Here is a 14,780-nt window from a genome sequence, read left to right on the forward strand (position 1 = left end):
TCCTTCCCTGCGCGACAGTTAGGGAGCCGAGCCTTCCCTCTATGTAAATGAATAACTCTTTTTATCTCTGTGCCAATGAGGGAACTTTCATACACTCCATGTGAATGAATGCCTGTTTTCCGTTCGCCTCAAGTGTGCCTTATTTCCCTTCCTATGGATGATTTCCTTCACGTCATGTGCAATGATGGCTGGACTCTCAAATCTCTCATGCGGCTGCACTTTATCCTGTATTTCTCTCGTATGGTATGTGTGCTAAAGCTCCACTGTTTCGTGAATCACGTAGGGCATGTGTATAGGTGCTACACATATGCCAAGGCTCTTTCAATGTGCTATATGTCCGTGTTGGAAGACATCTCTTCTTTTTCATTTCTATGGTCCCTCCCTCATCATGTAAGAAGCATGCTCTCTCCTTTCTTCACTCTGTGACTGTGCCTTTCCCGTCCCCCCTCCCGCTGTCCGTGCCTTTCCCGCCCCCCTCCCGCTGTCCGTGCCTTTCCTGCGGGAGATCCACGTTAGCAGCAGAGGCGCTGCAACAGTCACTGGCTGCTTGATCTCCATTAATAGAAGGCATTTGGGCATAAGGTCAGCTTAGTTGATCAATGCAGGGATCGTCTGTGTTGTGGCTGATTTGGGGTAGACTGGATTTGTGCTTTCTTTGGATCTTTTCAGGGATTGCAAGTGTCGTGCTGTTGCTGGTGAATGAGTTTGTCACGGGGGTGAGGGGGGGTGAGTACCCCCCGAGGTGTAAAGCCCACCTTGAGTATTGGGGGGCATTGGTTCCAACAAATGGTATTCTTAACCTACAGCATCCATACTTTCTGGATAGTCACACTGACTCATTGCTCGATGGCAGAGGTTTCCAGAGATGAGCGTGATTCACGGGCCCTGATGTGCTCTTGAACACATTAGGGGCTGCGCTGGCCACGAGTCCAGCTGACTTGCATTACCTTTCCTGTGAATTAAGGTTGTCGAGCGCGGTTCCGGCGGTGTCTATTTCTGTCCGATCACTATGTGGTGAACTCTCAACCCTTAATCAGGCAGACGCGAGCTACGCCCTGTTGCCTTCCGGTGCATGCGGATGCTGTGCTTCACGAGTGGCAGTAGGTCAGCAGCATAGTGGTTATAAGATGGAAGGCACTAATCATGGGCGCCGCGTGTGCAGTTTATTCTACTGTACGAGCCTTAGGTGTCCGAGCAAAGCACACACTGATCCTTCTTCAGTGCCTGGGACTGTATGTCGTGTACTTTCTGTGAGTTCTGGGTGTCCCTGTGCAGCACGTATAGATTGTACTGATGTTTCAGTTCTGGGTACTCGGACACAGCCTATGCAGGTTGTTCTTCGGGTCTGGAGTTCAGGTTACAGATTGTACAGGTCCTCTGTGTTTTGTGGACTATCGGTGTCTGCGTGCAGGTTGTTCTGCTGTACGTGTGTTCTGGGTATTCAGGTACAGCATGTACAGGTTCTTCTGGTGTGAGTGGACTTGGTACCCCGACCTAGCATGTGTTGGTTGCCCTGCTGCCTGGGAATGTCTGGACGTAGCATATGCATTTTTAGGTCTGCTGTGCTGACACCATCACCACGTATAAGTCGTTCTATTGCATATATGCTTTGTGGTGGTTCTGCTGTCTTGACTTTTGTGTCGAGGTGCATTGGTTGCAGTTTATTGTACTGTATTTTTTGTTCTTGGTGACTAGGTGGAATATATGTAGCTTGTTCTGGGTGTCTGGGAGCACCTTGTGAAGGTTGTTATTCAGTCCTCCAGTTCTGGATGACTGGGTACAGTATGCACAGGTTGTTGTGCTTTCCTAGAGTCCTGGTTGTCCGTGTGCACCATGGGCAGTTTGTTCCGCTGTCTTGAGTTGTGGGTGTCCAGGTGCAACATGTGCAGGTTGCTCTGCTGTGTGCAGTTTCGGGTGTTGGGAGCAACGTGTGGAAGTTATGGGTGTGTGGGAGCAGGTTGTGGTGCCTGACGACCGGACCTCGAGGAGTGCACAACATGTGCAGTTCGTTCTGCATTTTGGTTCGTGGTGTACACGCACAACATGTGAAGGTAGTTCAGTCCTCAAGTTGTGGGTGTTTGGAAGCTGTATGCGCTGTTTGTTGCAGCCCAGAAGTTCTGGGTTTTCAAAAGGAATATGCTCAGTTTATTCTGCTTTCTGAGCTCTGGTAGGTCACCGATATGATTAACTTGAAGTTTACACCTAAATCATGCACCTCATAATTTACCCATAGAGAGGTCACTGACCTCATTCCTCGTTGGATCCCATTAACATCCTAATTACTCTAGGACCTCAATAGCTGGGTGATCTCATTAATCGCATAGCTCCCCGACTCACAATATACCTACAAAGCTCAAGGACATCATAATTAATTGGCGACTCCTGTAGATCTAACAGCCTAAGATGACTTTAAGGCGTATCATGATCACTATTACGCTGTAGTTCGGTACAGATCATAAATAACTTGCAGATAGATGCCTTAGCTGCTGATCATCATCACTGGTGACCTGCACCTTTTTTACAAGTCACACTGAACTGACCTGTAAATTCTGTGCAGCTCACAGATCGGGATTAGCTCGCGAACTCTGTGTTTTACAGGTCACAATCTGTGACTTATGGACAGCTCACTTTCCATTTCGCAGTGGACTGGATCCTTCAGTGCGATTCACAGATCACAATGAACCTGTGACGCGCCTTAAATCAACAGCTGCTGTAGAAGATTCGCCTGTAATTTCTCGTGGAGCATGACTAGAAGAAGCAGAACTCCCCCAGAGTACTAGTAAGTGCCATGTGGATAAGCACATGGTCCTAAGGTGACCTCGATGGGTCTCATCAGCACCCCTTTGAAGTAGCTGACCCTTGTCACACCACCAGCAGCTGCGTGCCTTGCACATAACATGCATAAACATTCCTCTTGTGTGCAGGAGGATGCCCTGGGACACATAGTTGTTTTTAGGGTTAGCCTACTAGACTGCACTTGCGCAGTCTGTTGTAACGCACATTGTGTGCTTGGCAAGAATGCACAGAGGCTTGAAGCCCAACCCTTGCGTACGACTTGTTGGCTTTCCAGCCACTTATTAGCTTGCTTCTTAATAGTCACATCTGTCAGTCTTGTGTTTGTTCCTCACATGGAGCATTGTTTGTTTACTATGTCTGTTGATTGGCTGGCTTCGGTGCTGCCTCTGTTTGCTTTTTAAGTGCAGGTTATTTCTTTTTGGTTAGGCACTCCATGGGAGTGCATATTTTTTTTTCTCCATTTGTCTCCTTTTTAGGTTTTGCCTGTGCTTCCCTGCCCCCTGGCTGTGCTTGCTTCCCTGCCCGTGCTTGCTTCCCTGCCCCCTGGCTGTGCTTGCTCCCCCGCCACCTGGTTCCCCTTCCCCTGGATGTGCTTGCTCCCCTGCCACCTGGCTGTGCTTGCTTCCCTGCCCCCTCGCTGTGCTTGCTTCCCTGCCCCCTCGCTGTGCTTGCTTCCCTGCCCCCTCACTGTGCTTGCTTCCCTGCCCCCTCGCTGTGATTGCTCTCCTGAGTGTGTGTGTGGCTCTGGGTGGGTGTGTGTGGCTCTGGGTGTGTGTGTCGCTCTGGGTGTGTGTGTGTGTGTGTGTGGCTCTGGGTGTGTGTGTGTGTGTGTGTGGCTCTGGGTGTGTGTGTGTGGCTCTGGGTGTGGCTCTGTGTGTGTGGGTCTGTGTGTGTGGGTCTGTGTGTGTGTGGCTCTGGGTGTGGCTCTGTGTGTGTGGGTCTGTGTGGGTGTGGGTCTGTGTGTGTGTGGGTCTGTGTGTGTGTGTGGGTCTATGTGTGTGTGTGGCTCTGTGTGTGTGTGGCTCTGTGTGTGTGTGGCTCTGTGTGTGTGTGGCTCTGTGTGTGTGTGTGGCTCTGTGTGTGTGTGGCTCTGTGTGTGTGTGGCTCTGTGTGTGTGTGTGGCTCTGTGTGTGTGTGGCTCTGTGTGTAGGGCTCTGTTGGTGTGTGTGGGTCTGTGTGTGTGTGTGGGTCTGTGTGTTTTTGTGTGGCATTTGCCAGAGATTAAACTATTGGCATTGTAAATGACAATGCCATTTATTTATATGTTTTCAAAACCAACACATAAATACAAACTTTGTCATTTACAATGCCAATAGCTCAAACTTTTCAAAAGGCGAAACCATTGCATTGTATATGCTTGTTTTTTTTGCAGGGAAACTGTAGCCAACGAGTATTATAAATGTGAAAAAAATCAAAAGTGGCCAAATTGACATCACAGAAATGTCAACATAATGGGCCAAATTAAAATGTTAAATATTTTCCCAGCCGCTTTTCTTACACATGCAGCACATACTTTATCCTTATCCAGGAGGATGGACAAAGACTCTGGGGAACTTTTATTCCAATACTTAACAGTCGATTTATTATAAATATAAATCTGAGTTTGGTAGTTACATAAAAGATTTAAAAAGTTGTCTTGCAATGCGCTTAATTCACCAATCTGTGTTGCTCTGTCTCTCCCTGAGAGGTTACTATGTGAGGTCCTCAAACTAATGCAATTCTCATTCAAGAAAAGCAATGTTTCTTCGAGACCTCAGCATCAAAGAATGGGTCTGAAAATGCACGGAGTTTGTAATACAAAACGCTGAAGGGATGAGGTGGCAATGTTTTAATCCATCCCTTTGATAAGAACATTATGTCAAAAGTCAAGAATGTAAATGTCATCGTGGTATCTCAAACATGAATGCTAATTCGTATGGGTCGCCAATGCAAATCTTTCCTGGTCCTTAAAAGCGTTGACCAATAAAGGAAGAACACTTTGTGAAAAGGGACAGAAGGATCGCAGAAGCTGGTTCAGCTTGATTAGCTGGACTGACATTCACGCAGATCACTCAACCTCAGCCAGAAAGTGGCTAAACGTAAACCAAACATTCAGAGCCTGGCCAACCACATCCTGTGACTGCCGCAGTCTGGGCTGCTGTTGAATTTGTTCTTTTATTCTTAGGCTACTATTCAGTATATTTCTTTGACTTCTTATGTCTCTGTTTTATGCCGAACAAGTTCTCATGTGTATCTGGACTGTGGTCCCGCCTTCCTTTGTGTTTTTTCCTTCTCTTCCTTATTCCTTCCTCTCCAACATAATTGCCCTGAGACCTCTTGTCATGCTTGGACAAAAAGGGATCATAACTGCTCGAGGGAGAGCAGCTGCTGTGTTTGCGGAAATGAGATGAAGTCCCTCTGGGAAAATCGTCGTCCACGTCAAAACACCAACGTACTTTCTTGTGCTTTTTCTCTTGATGGGTCTGACTCCACTTCTTTTTCTTGCTTTCCTTATGTGACTGGCCTTCTTTGTGTCCTCTTTTAAAGTCGTGATGTTTCTTTTGCCTTTTTGAAGAATGATGGCCATCTGCATTTTCCGATCTTGGGTTCTTTTCCTCTAGCGGGAAAAGGCCAGCCTCTTGAAGTTCTGGAAATGTAAATAAATAAACATGAGTACTTTTTTGCTACCTATTACCTCCTTTTCATATTCATATGGACTCATGCCTCAATAAATGCAGTGAGAATAAATTCCTTTAAGTAACAAACTGTACACTCACTTTTATAGCTGAAATTTGCACATCGTGGCGTGCCTCAACCTGCCCTTCTCTGGTGAAAATATGCACTAGAAAGTAACGTATGTCTGTGCAACTTCACATATTCTGAAACCGTGCTAGAATACACCCCTCACAAATCAAAATATATAAAAGTAAATATAATTTGTATTGGTCTAGTGACTCTAGTCCAAACTAGTCTATAGGAAGACCACCCAGATAAATAAGAAAAATATTTCAGAAGCTAGCAGAATCCGATTAGGAGGACCAACTAACCCAACCATGCAAGCTATCAATAAGAATATTATTTTTCATGAAGCAATCAATAATATATTGTCCTCCTGTGACCCCCATACCCCCTCAAGCTAACAGTAAAAAAAAAAAAGATAAATTGCTTTCAGATATATCTACATATACCCAATAGAATGGACTCGCTCAATGACACGGAGAATACATACACACCTTAGCTTATAGATTTTCTGTCTAGAGATAAAGGAACAATTATGCCTGGAGTCCAATGACATTATGCATTCAGATGAAAGTGACAATTACTAGGAAGAAGCAGCTCATCAGTGATCATCATTCTGTATCAAAGTCACAACCTCTTACAATTTCTCTGCGGGTTCACTTGGATTCCGCACTACTCTCAAAACATTAAAACATTCTTAATGACAAATAAAAATGTAGGTGCAAAAATCCTGACGCGGCAAGGATGGTCATGTCTTCCTGCCCAATTGTCTACCTGGCATGTAATGTCCCCCCCCTCTCGGTGACCTCCACTGAGGGCGTTTCATGTTTACTTGCAACATTATCCAACAAAATACCCCGGTATACTTAACCAGGTTATGCTCACCCGATGGTTTGGACGATTTGGCTCCGTTTGCTGGGGCTGGGCAAAGATTACGAGTGGTGAGGTGTGATGGCATGGGCGATCCCCTTCCCTCCATGGCACTGCCTCAGAGATCCCCCTGATTAGTTAACAAACCCCGTGGCAGTTTATTGGAGTTCTTACCTGTCTTTGACTGTTTTTACTCCCCCCCCCCCCCACCTGTTTTACTTTTGTTAATGACTACCCACTGCCCTGTATACAACGTTTTTGTTTGCTAAACGGCCACTTCCTTACAGTCGGATCCTTTTGGTACCAGACCAGGGCTTTATATTGGGACTGTGCTGGTATCTGTTCTGCAGCCGGTTCTTGAATTGCTGTCAACACTCTTACATCCAAAATGGACTTACACGTCAGATAATGCTTCATGTAATCTGCTTTATTTCTGTAAAGCCTAATAAAATGTTTAAAAAAAACAAAAAAAACAGGGGATGCACCCAAATTACAGCATGGGCAACTGCCCTCTTGAGTCAGACTATGCAGAGACTGTTGGCGAGTACCAGCCTGTTATTTCCTCCCCGGGTGTTGCTCCCGTGAGGCACTGCCAACTACTCTCCCCCCTTTTTCGAAGGTTCTTTTGTTAGCACTTTCCTAGAAGGACAGAGTGAGGGTTAGTTGGTTGCCACAATAATTATTATACGCACGATTTTTAGACTCGAATCTGTGACTATATTGAGCACACCTAGGCGGGAGGGTAAAAAATATACCCACTGGAGAGTGATACTCTATTATAGGTATCAGGCAAAATATATGGAAAACCTTTGTTTTCACATCAACCAGGGGCAGGTCACTTGTTGTTTAAACGGTATAGAGTCAGGGGCGACCTGTTTCAACCCCTTTACTCCCCCTAGGGCTCCTATTAGTTCGGGGTGTGGGGGATCCCACAATGGAATGTTGTTAGTGGGTTGGAACTGGACGATTCCGGAGAAGACAATTAGATGGCAAGTGGTAGCTGAGGTGTTGTAATAAAGATCATGTATACTCATTTTCACCAAGTGGCACATTTTTGTATTTCACACTGGTGACGAGCATCTTGTGGCACCTCACCACAGCCAAGAAACCAGGCCTTAAGAATGTGATGGATCATCAACTTCACTTGATAGTAACTACAGGGACCCAACATAGTTTCGGAGGATAGCAGAACAAGCTGTTAACAACCTAGAAGCAGCATGGATCATTATGTGGGAGTGCAGTGACAAGTATGAACAGTGGTCCTTTACTTCAGCTTTCTTTGTAGTGGTGGGATGGATTCAGCGACTACAGGAATAAAAGGTAACGCCGCCGGAGGCATCATTAAACTGCATAAACAGTCCGCCTACATGCGCTTATGCAAATCCTAGGACTAACATCTCAAGTGTATGATGCGTGTGTTGGAGTTTGTGGCCAACATAGTACATGCTGCGTGTGGAAGTGAGCCAGAGAAATGTCGGTCTATGGGGCCTAATTTTGATGCCCTGCCCTGCATTGCCCTTTTGCCCAAGATGGAGGTGAAGTTGTTTTTCCAGAGAGTAGAAGTGCATTGCTGACATTCATAAAGCTGGAGGTAGGCTACATAGACGCTGAAGCAAGGAGCTGCTCATTAGTCATGCTGAATCACTACCATCTAGTAAATGGTGGAGGTGAAGAGTGGGATGGTAGAATCTGGTGTGTGCGGTGAAGGGGACTTCATGTGGAATGCCACACTTTTGTCTTTTCCTGATAATTCTTTCAATGTGGCTGATGACAAACAGGTGCAAAAAAGCCACTCTTCTTTGTGACTTGTGGGTGATCCAGGCTGGAGGCACCCTGCTTTAAGAAGCATCACTCTGCACAAAGGCTGTGTCTGGAGAGGATATGTGAAAGAAAAAACTGCCAAAACTAGTGCGAAAAGGGGAGACGGAGTGCACATCTACTGCCTGCTTTCCCTGTATAACGAATAGTTTCTTACCTGTCGGTGTAGTTTTGCAGCTTGAAGATCTTTCTGGATTCACTATGCTGTGCATATTCCGCAATCTGGTGGTTGGGTCCGGAATCGTAGTCTTTTTTCTCTTTTTTTTTGTAGCCCAGGTGGGCGTCGACGTCCCACCATTTGGTGTCCTTTCGGTGACGTCAGCGTGCTTCCGGCGGAAGCTACCACCCTTGGGCGCCATCTTCGGATTCTTTTTTCTGTCTCTTTTCCTTGTTTGTCTTTGTAGTGAATCCATGGCTATGTATGTTAATCGTTTTTTCAACGTTAGTGTTTCCACGTATTTTGTAATTGTTCCAACTTGCTTTCTTTTCCATGTTTTTCCACCCTCTTTTCCAGCCTCATCTTTCTGGCGGAGGCGGGTGGGTTCGCTAGTGAATCCAGAAAGATCTTCAAGCTGCAAAACTACACCGACAGGTAAGAAACTATTCGTTTTGCAGCGTGAATCTTTCTGGATTCACTATGCTGTGCATAGATTTTGTAGCGGTTTTCGTTACTTTTGTGGCGGTTGGGTGGAAGATGAGCGTTGGTTGCTAAAAATATGTTGAAGCACTTTTTGTCCCACTTGTGCTTCCTTGTTCATCTGTACATCCACGCAGTAGTGCTTCGTGAAAGTGTGTACTGAAGCCCATGTTGCCGCCAGGCATATATCCTGAATCGGTGTGTTGGCCAGGAAGGCAATTGTTGCTCCTTTCTTCCTGGTGGAGTGGGCTCGTGCCCCTCCTGTTAGCTCCTGGCCAGCTTGCTTGTGGCAGAACTGAATTGTCTGTGCGATCCATCGGGCTATGGTGTTTTTCGTAACTGGTTTGCCCATGTAACTGTTAGCGAAGGACACGAAGAACTGTTTCGTCTTCCTGTGGTCCTTCGTTCTTTCCATGTAGTGCATCACAGCCCTTCTTGCGTCTAGGGTGTGGAGCGACCTCTCAGCGCTTGTAGTGGGGTTTTGGAAGAAGCTAGGGATCTGAATACTCTGATTCATGTGGAACCTTGACACCACCTTTGGCATGAAGTGTGGGTCAGTTCTCATCACGACCCTGTCACTGTGTATCTGGATGTAGGGTTCCTGCAGTGTGAGTGCCTGCAGTTCGCTCACCCTTCGTAGTGAGGTGATCGCCACCAGGAAGGCCGTCTTCATTGTTAACATTTGCAGTGATGCTTTGTGGATGGGTTCGAAGGGTGCTTTCATGAGCTCCGTCAGTACCACCTTTAAGTTCCAGGCCAGTGGCGGCATTCTCTTTGGCGGCGCTATTCTTTTTGCCCCTTCCAGGAATCTTTTCACGACTTGAGATGTGAAGAAGCTTCTCCCTGTTTCTCCTCTTGTGTATGCCACAATCGCTGCTAGGTGCACTCTCAGCGAGGATGAGCTTAGCTTTGCCTTGATTAGGTGTGTGAGGTACCTTAGCACCGTGGACTCCTTGGTCAGTCTCCTTTGGAGTTGTTTCTTGCAACACCATTGAGTGAATCTTTTCCACTTTTCCCCATAGCACTTGCGTGTGCTGGGCCTTCTTGCCTCTCGCAGCACCCGCAGGGTGCTCTCTGGTAGTTTCAGGTGTGCAAATTCTAAGTCCCCAGGAGCCAGGCTGAGAGGTTGAGGCTCTCTGGCTCTGGGTGTAGGATTCCTCCGTTTTCCATGGAGAGTAGGTCTCTTCTTTTTGAGAACTTGTGGGGAGGCCCCTGCGCCATCTCCATTATCTGAGAATACCACGTCTGTCTGGCCCATTGTGGTGCCACAAGGATGAGCGTCATGTTGCTCTTCATGCATTTGTTGAGCACCCTGGGGATCAGTGGTATCGGGGGAAAAGCGTAGGCAAATGTTTTTGACCAGCTTATCCATAGGGCATTCCCCTGGGACCGTGCCTCTGGTTGCCTGGATGCAAAGTATTGGCATTTTGCATTCCGGTGTGTTGCAAATAGGTCTATTGTTGGGGTGCCCCACTTCCTGAATAGACTCTCTGTTTCCTGACTGTTGAGTTCCCACTCGTGGGACGCAGAAGTCTGCCTGCTGAGCCAATCCGCTTCCACATTGTCCTTCCCTGGCAGGTGTATGGCTAGCAGGTCTATTTTTAGTGGTATGGCCCATTTCCAGATCTCTTGTGCCAAGTTTGACAGCGGGAACGATTGAGTTCCCCCGTTTGTTTATGTAAAACATCGTTGTGGTGTTGTCTGTTTGTATTAGCACCTTCCGGTTGTGTAGGTGTTTCTGAAAGGCCTTGAGGGCTAGCAACACAGTTTTCAGTTCCAGGTAGTTGATGTGCCTGACTGCATCTGTAGGGCTCCACAGACCCCTCACTCTGTTCATGTGTGCGCCCCACCCCTTCTGGGATGCGTCTGTGGTGATGGTCACTGTTGGGTCCGGTGGTGTTAGAGGTTTCCCTTCTGTTATTCTCTCCTTGGTCCACCACCTTATCTCTTCCTGCACCCTGTGCGTTACAACCACTAGATCCTCCCAACTTCCTGTAGCTTGTGACCATTGTTGTTGCAGCCACTCTTGGAGTGGTCTCATTTGTAGTCGTGCATTGGGGACCAGATGGATGCATGATGCCATCATCCCCAAGATCTTGCTCACAGTCCTCACTGTCAGAGATCGCCCCTTCTGGTAGTGACGTTTCTCCCTCAGTAGGCTGAGCGTTCTCTTTTCGCTCGGTAAGACTCTGCATTGTATGGTGTCGATCTGGGCTCCCAGGAAGATCTTCACCTGCTCTGGTTCCATCGAGCTTTTGCCCCAGTGTATGGAGAAACCCAGGTTTGCTAGCGTTCCTGTCACCTGTTCTGCATGCTCTTTGCATGTCCTGTAGCAGTTTGCCTTCACCAGCCAGTCGTCGAGGTAGGGGTACACGTGTATCCCCTTTCTCCTTAGGTGTGCGGCCACTGCCGCAAGGCATTTGGTGAACACCCTTGGTGCGGACTTTAGGCCGAAAGCTAGGGTCGTGAATTGGTAGTGATCCTTGTTTACAGTGAACCTTAGCATGTGCTTGTGCTGCTTGTTCATGGGGATGTGCAGGTATGCATCTTTGAGGTCTATGGTAGACAAGAAGTCCCCTGCTTTTATCTGAGGAATGACCTCTTGTAGGGACGTCATTTTGAATTTTTGAGTTTTGACGTATTTGTTCAGGAACCGTAGATCCAGGATGGGTCTTAGGCTTTCGTCCACCTTTGGCACTAGGAAGTAGTTTGAGTACACTCCCATGTTCCGTTCTTTGAAGGGGACCCGTTCTATGGCCGCTTTGAGGAGGAGTTCTTGGGCTTCCTCTTGCAGTAGTTGCAGCTCTCTTCCTGAGTGCTGTCTTTTCTTTGGTTTTCTGTTTGGTGGCCTTTTTTCCAACTCTATGCAGTACCCGAACTGCATAATATTGAGTATCCACTTGTCTGTTGTTATTTTTCTCCACTCCTGGAGAAAAAATCTCAATCTTCCTCCTACCGGAGTTGCATGTTCTTTTGTGTCTTGTCCGTGTAGCCCTCTCCTCTTTGTTTTCCCGTGCTCCTCCCCCGGAGGGTGTGGGTGGTAGAGCACCTTCTCTCGTGTGAAGTCACTTAGAGGGGGGCTGTTCGCCGCCTCTTCTTCTCTGGCCCCGTCCATTTCCTCTCGATCGAAAGGACTGGCCCCTGCCTTGGTAGTTCCAGGTTTGCCTCTGCTGCCCCTGGTGGCCCTGGCTGTCACTCTGTTGCCCCTGGTGGAAACTCTGGTGAGAATCTCCTCGCTGGCTTCCACCTCTGCCGTTCGGCCTCCGCGACGGAGTGCCCCTTCTCATCCCTCTGAACTGCAGGGCTCCCATGGACCTTGCCGTCTCGTTGTCCTTCTTCAGTTGGGTGAGCTTATCATCAACTGGGGCCCCGAACAATGTTTCACCGCTGAAGGGTGTGTTCAGGATGTTGTTCTGGACTTCAGCCTTGAATCCTGAGATCCTGAGCCATGCTTGCCTTCTTTCAGTGATGCCTATAGCCATCAGTCTGCTGGATGTTTCTGCCCCGTCCAAGGCTGTCTTCAGGCATGAGTTGGCGATGCTCTTCCCTTCCTCTACCAGGTGTGCTCCTCTGTCACGGTATTGTTCCGGGAGGTGTTTGAGCAACTGTCCCATCTCCTCCCAGTGCTGGTATTGATGCCTATTCAGGAGGGCGTTGGAATTCGCCATCCGCCAGTGCGTAGCAGCGTTCCTCTCAATCTTCCTGCCCGTTAGGTCCATCCTCCTGCTTTCTTTGTCAGGTGGTGGTCCGGACGTTGTTGGGACGTTTGCCCTTTTCCTGGCCGTTGCAGCGATGATAGAATCCGCTGTGACGGAACCCTTGATGTAAGCTGGGTCTTCGGAGGAGAATTTGTACTTCTTCTCGGTCCTCGGCGTTACAGATCTGCATGTAGCCGGGTCCTTGAAGGCCTCCTTTCCCTGGGCCGTGATACTCTTGAGCATGGGCAGGGACTGGCTCCTTGTCTGTATGGGGAGCAGTGTCTCGAGCAGGAAGTCTGCTTTTGGCTTCTCCTCTTCCAGCTTAATTCCATAAGCTGTTGCCGCCTTTCTTACCACCTCATTGTATGCCCCAATGTCATCCGGTGGCGAAGGCCTCGAGGGGTATGTTTCTACCGCCTCCTCCGGGTTTTCGGCCTCGATGTCCTGCCATTCCTGGTCTTGGGCCGTCGAGGAACCTGAACCGTAGCTTGACTGCTGTTCCCCGTAATCCCCCTCTGTGTAGTAGAGGTGCTCCTCCTCTTCGTGCTCCGAAGGTTCCGGAGTTTTCGGCGGCTCTTCGATGTCGAACTCTTCGATCTCCTGTACCTCAGCGACGGTCGTTGCCGGCTTCGGGGGGATCTTGTAACTTTTCATTTTTTCTTCGAAGTCCTTCTTTCTCTGAAGGATGTTCTCCATTTCGGGCTCGAGCCTTGTCTTTTTTCTCTGCATTTCTGCGGCCTGTTCGTCGTCGAGTGTTTCAGCTGCCCTTTTCGGCGCCGTCGTCGACGTCGAAGCTTTCTTCGGCTCTTTTTCTTTCGACGTCGAAGTCGAAGGCCCTTTTTCGGGGGCTTGCTTCGATGACCTTTGCTTTTCGCTGGTCTTCTGCCTCCGGGAGTCCTTCTCGGAGGATCCGCTGGGCTCTTTTTCGGCGGATGCAGCTTCGGTCGTCGATTTGCTCGGCGCCGGTGCTCCTTTCGAGGCTCTGTGCTCTGACCTTCGAGGGTCTGTCTCAGGTTTTAGAGGCCCTGTGGGAGTTTTCGGGGTCGTAGACTCTCCTACCTTCTCAGGCGTACTCTTATCGGTCTCAGCGACCGTGAAGTCATCTGGTCCTTCGGCGATGTTGTCCTCATCGTCGGTGGAGAGGCCAAGTTCATAGAGCGTCGGTGCTTGGCCCTTGCCCTGCATCGTGTGGTGAGCCGTCCTCTGTCCTTCTCGAATTCGGAGTGTCTTCGGCTTGAAGACGGAGCAGGCGTTGCAGTCTCTGCTTTCGTGGTCGATTGGCAGGCAGAGGTTGCAGACTGGGTGCTGGTCCTTCTGTGCGAACTTGTGGTGGCAGTTCTTGCAGAATTTAAACGGCGTCTTGTACATCCCTGCGCTCAGGGGGCCCCCTGTGTGCGCATTCCTTCAAGGAGGTCGAAGATTTCGAAGTTCTCTCCTTTCTTCGTCGTCTCCTCACTAAAGGTCCTCTTCTGTCGATGTTCTTAGGTCTTCACCTGTGAATTTCTGCTGTATTTTCTTCTTTCCTCCTCCAAAACTTCTGGAGCTTCACGCGACGATCCAGACCCAACGGCGGAAAAAAGAATCTGAAGATGGCGCCCAAGGGTGGTAGCTTCCGCCGGAAGCACGCCGACGTCACCGAAAGGACACCAAATGGTGGGACGTCGACGCCCACCTGGGCTACAAAAAAAAAAAAAAAAGAGAGAGAAAAAAGACTACGATTCCGGACCCAACCACCAGATTGCGGAATATGCACAGCATAGTGAATCCAGAAAGATTCACGCTGCAAAACAGTGGGATCCACTTGGTGTTCCAGTTCCAATGTCTCAAAGACCAAGGACGGGAGTGCTCCACAGAGTGCTCAGATGGTTACTAAGCCATAAGATCTGGTTTCAGACAGTCAGACAGCTTCCAAGAAGTGAGGGAACATCAACTGTGTCCGAGAACTGTTCACTTGTCCGGAAGTACCCAGATGCCAGTCTGCCTGCTGCAAGAGGGAAGGAGACTGCCAACCTTGCAGCATGAGTGAGTGCCAGAAGGAGCGAGATGCAGAGTGAGCCCAATGGGGCGAGTTTGCTAGGAGAAGGCGACTGCGGAGAGCCATCTGTATGATCCTGTGTTGAATGCTGTCCTTGGCAGGGACTATGAAGCGTCTGCGTGACCCAAGCCACTGTATCAGGATCAAAGCTGCAGTGGGGCCTTGAGCCTCTGTGTAATTAAAAGACCGCAGCGTGATTTGCACCACA

The 14,780-nt window shown here is 48.6% G+C and overlaps 1 protein-coding gene across 2 annotated transcripts in view; it reads right to left on the reverse strand.

Annotated features, from left to right (window-relative positions):
* Positions 1 to 4,350: 4,350 nt before the first annotated feature.
* The window catches only part of ZCCHC7 (zinc finger CCHC-type containing 7), a 161,911-nt gene continuing 151,481 nt past the window's right edge, over positions 4,351 to 14,780 (reverse strand). Inside the window, exon 9 of one of the 2 annotated variants that reach the window (XM_078676269.1) lies at positions 4,351 to 5,422. In XM_078676269.1, the coding sequence (XP_078532395.1) occupies positions 4,965 to 5,422 (458 nt within the window). In that variant the 3' untranslated portion in view covers positions 4,351 to 4,964. The remainder of the gene's footprint in view (positions 5,423 to 14,780) is intronic. The other variant, XM_078676271.1, reaches the window with a different exon arrangement.

Source organism: Lissotriton helveticus, chromosome 2_1, assembly GCF_964261635.1.
Source record: "Lissotriton helveticus chromosome 2_1, aLisHel1.1, whole genome shotgun sequence".
Taxonomy (NCBI): domain Eukaryota; kingdom Metazoa; phylum Chordata; class Amphibia; order Caudata; family Salamandridae; genus Lissotriton; species Lissotriton helveticus.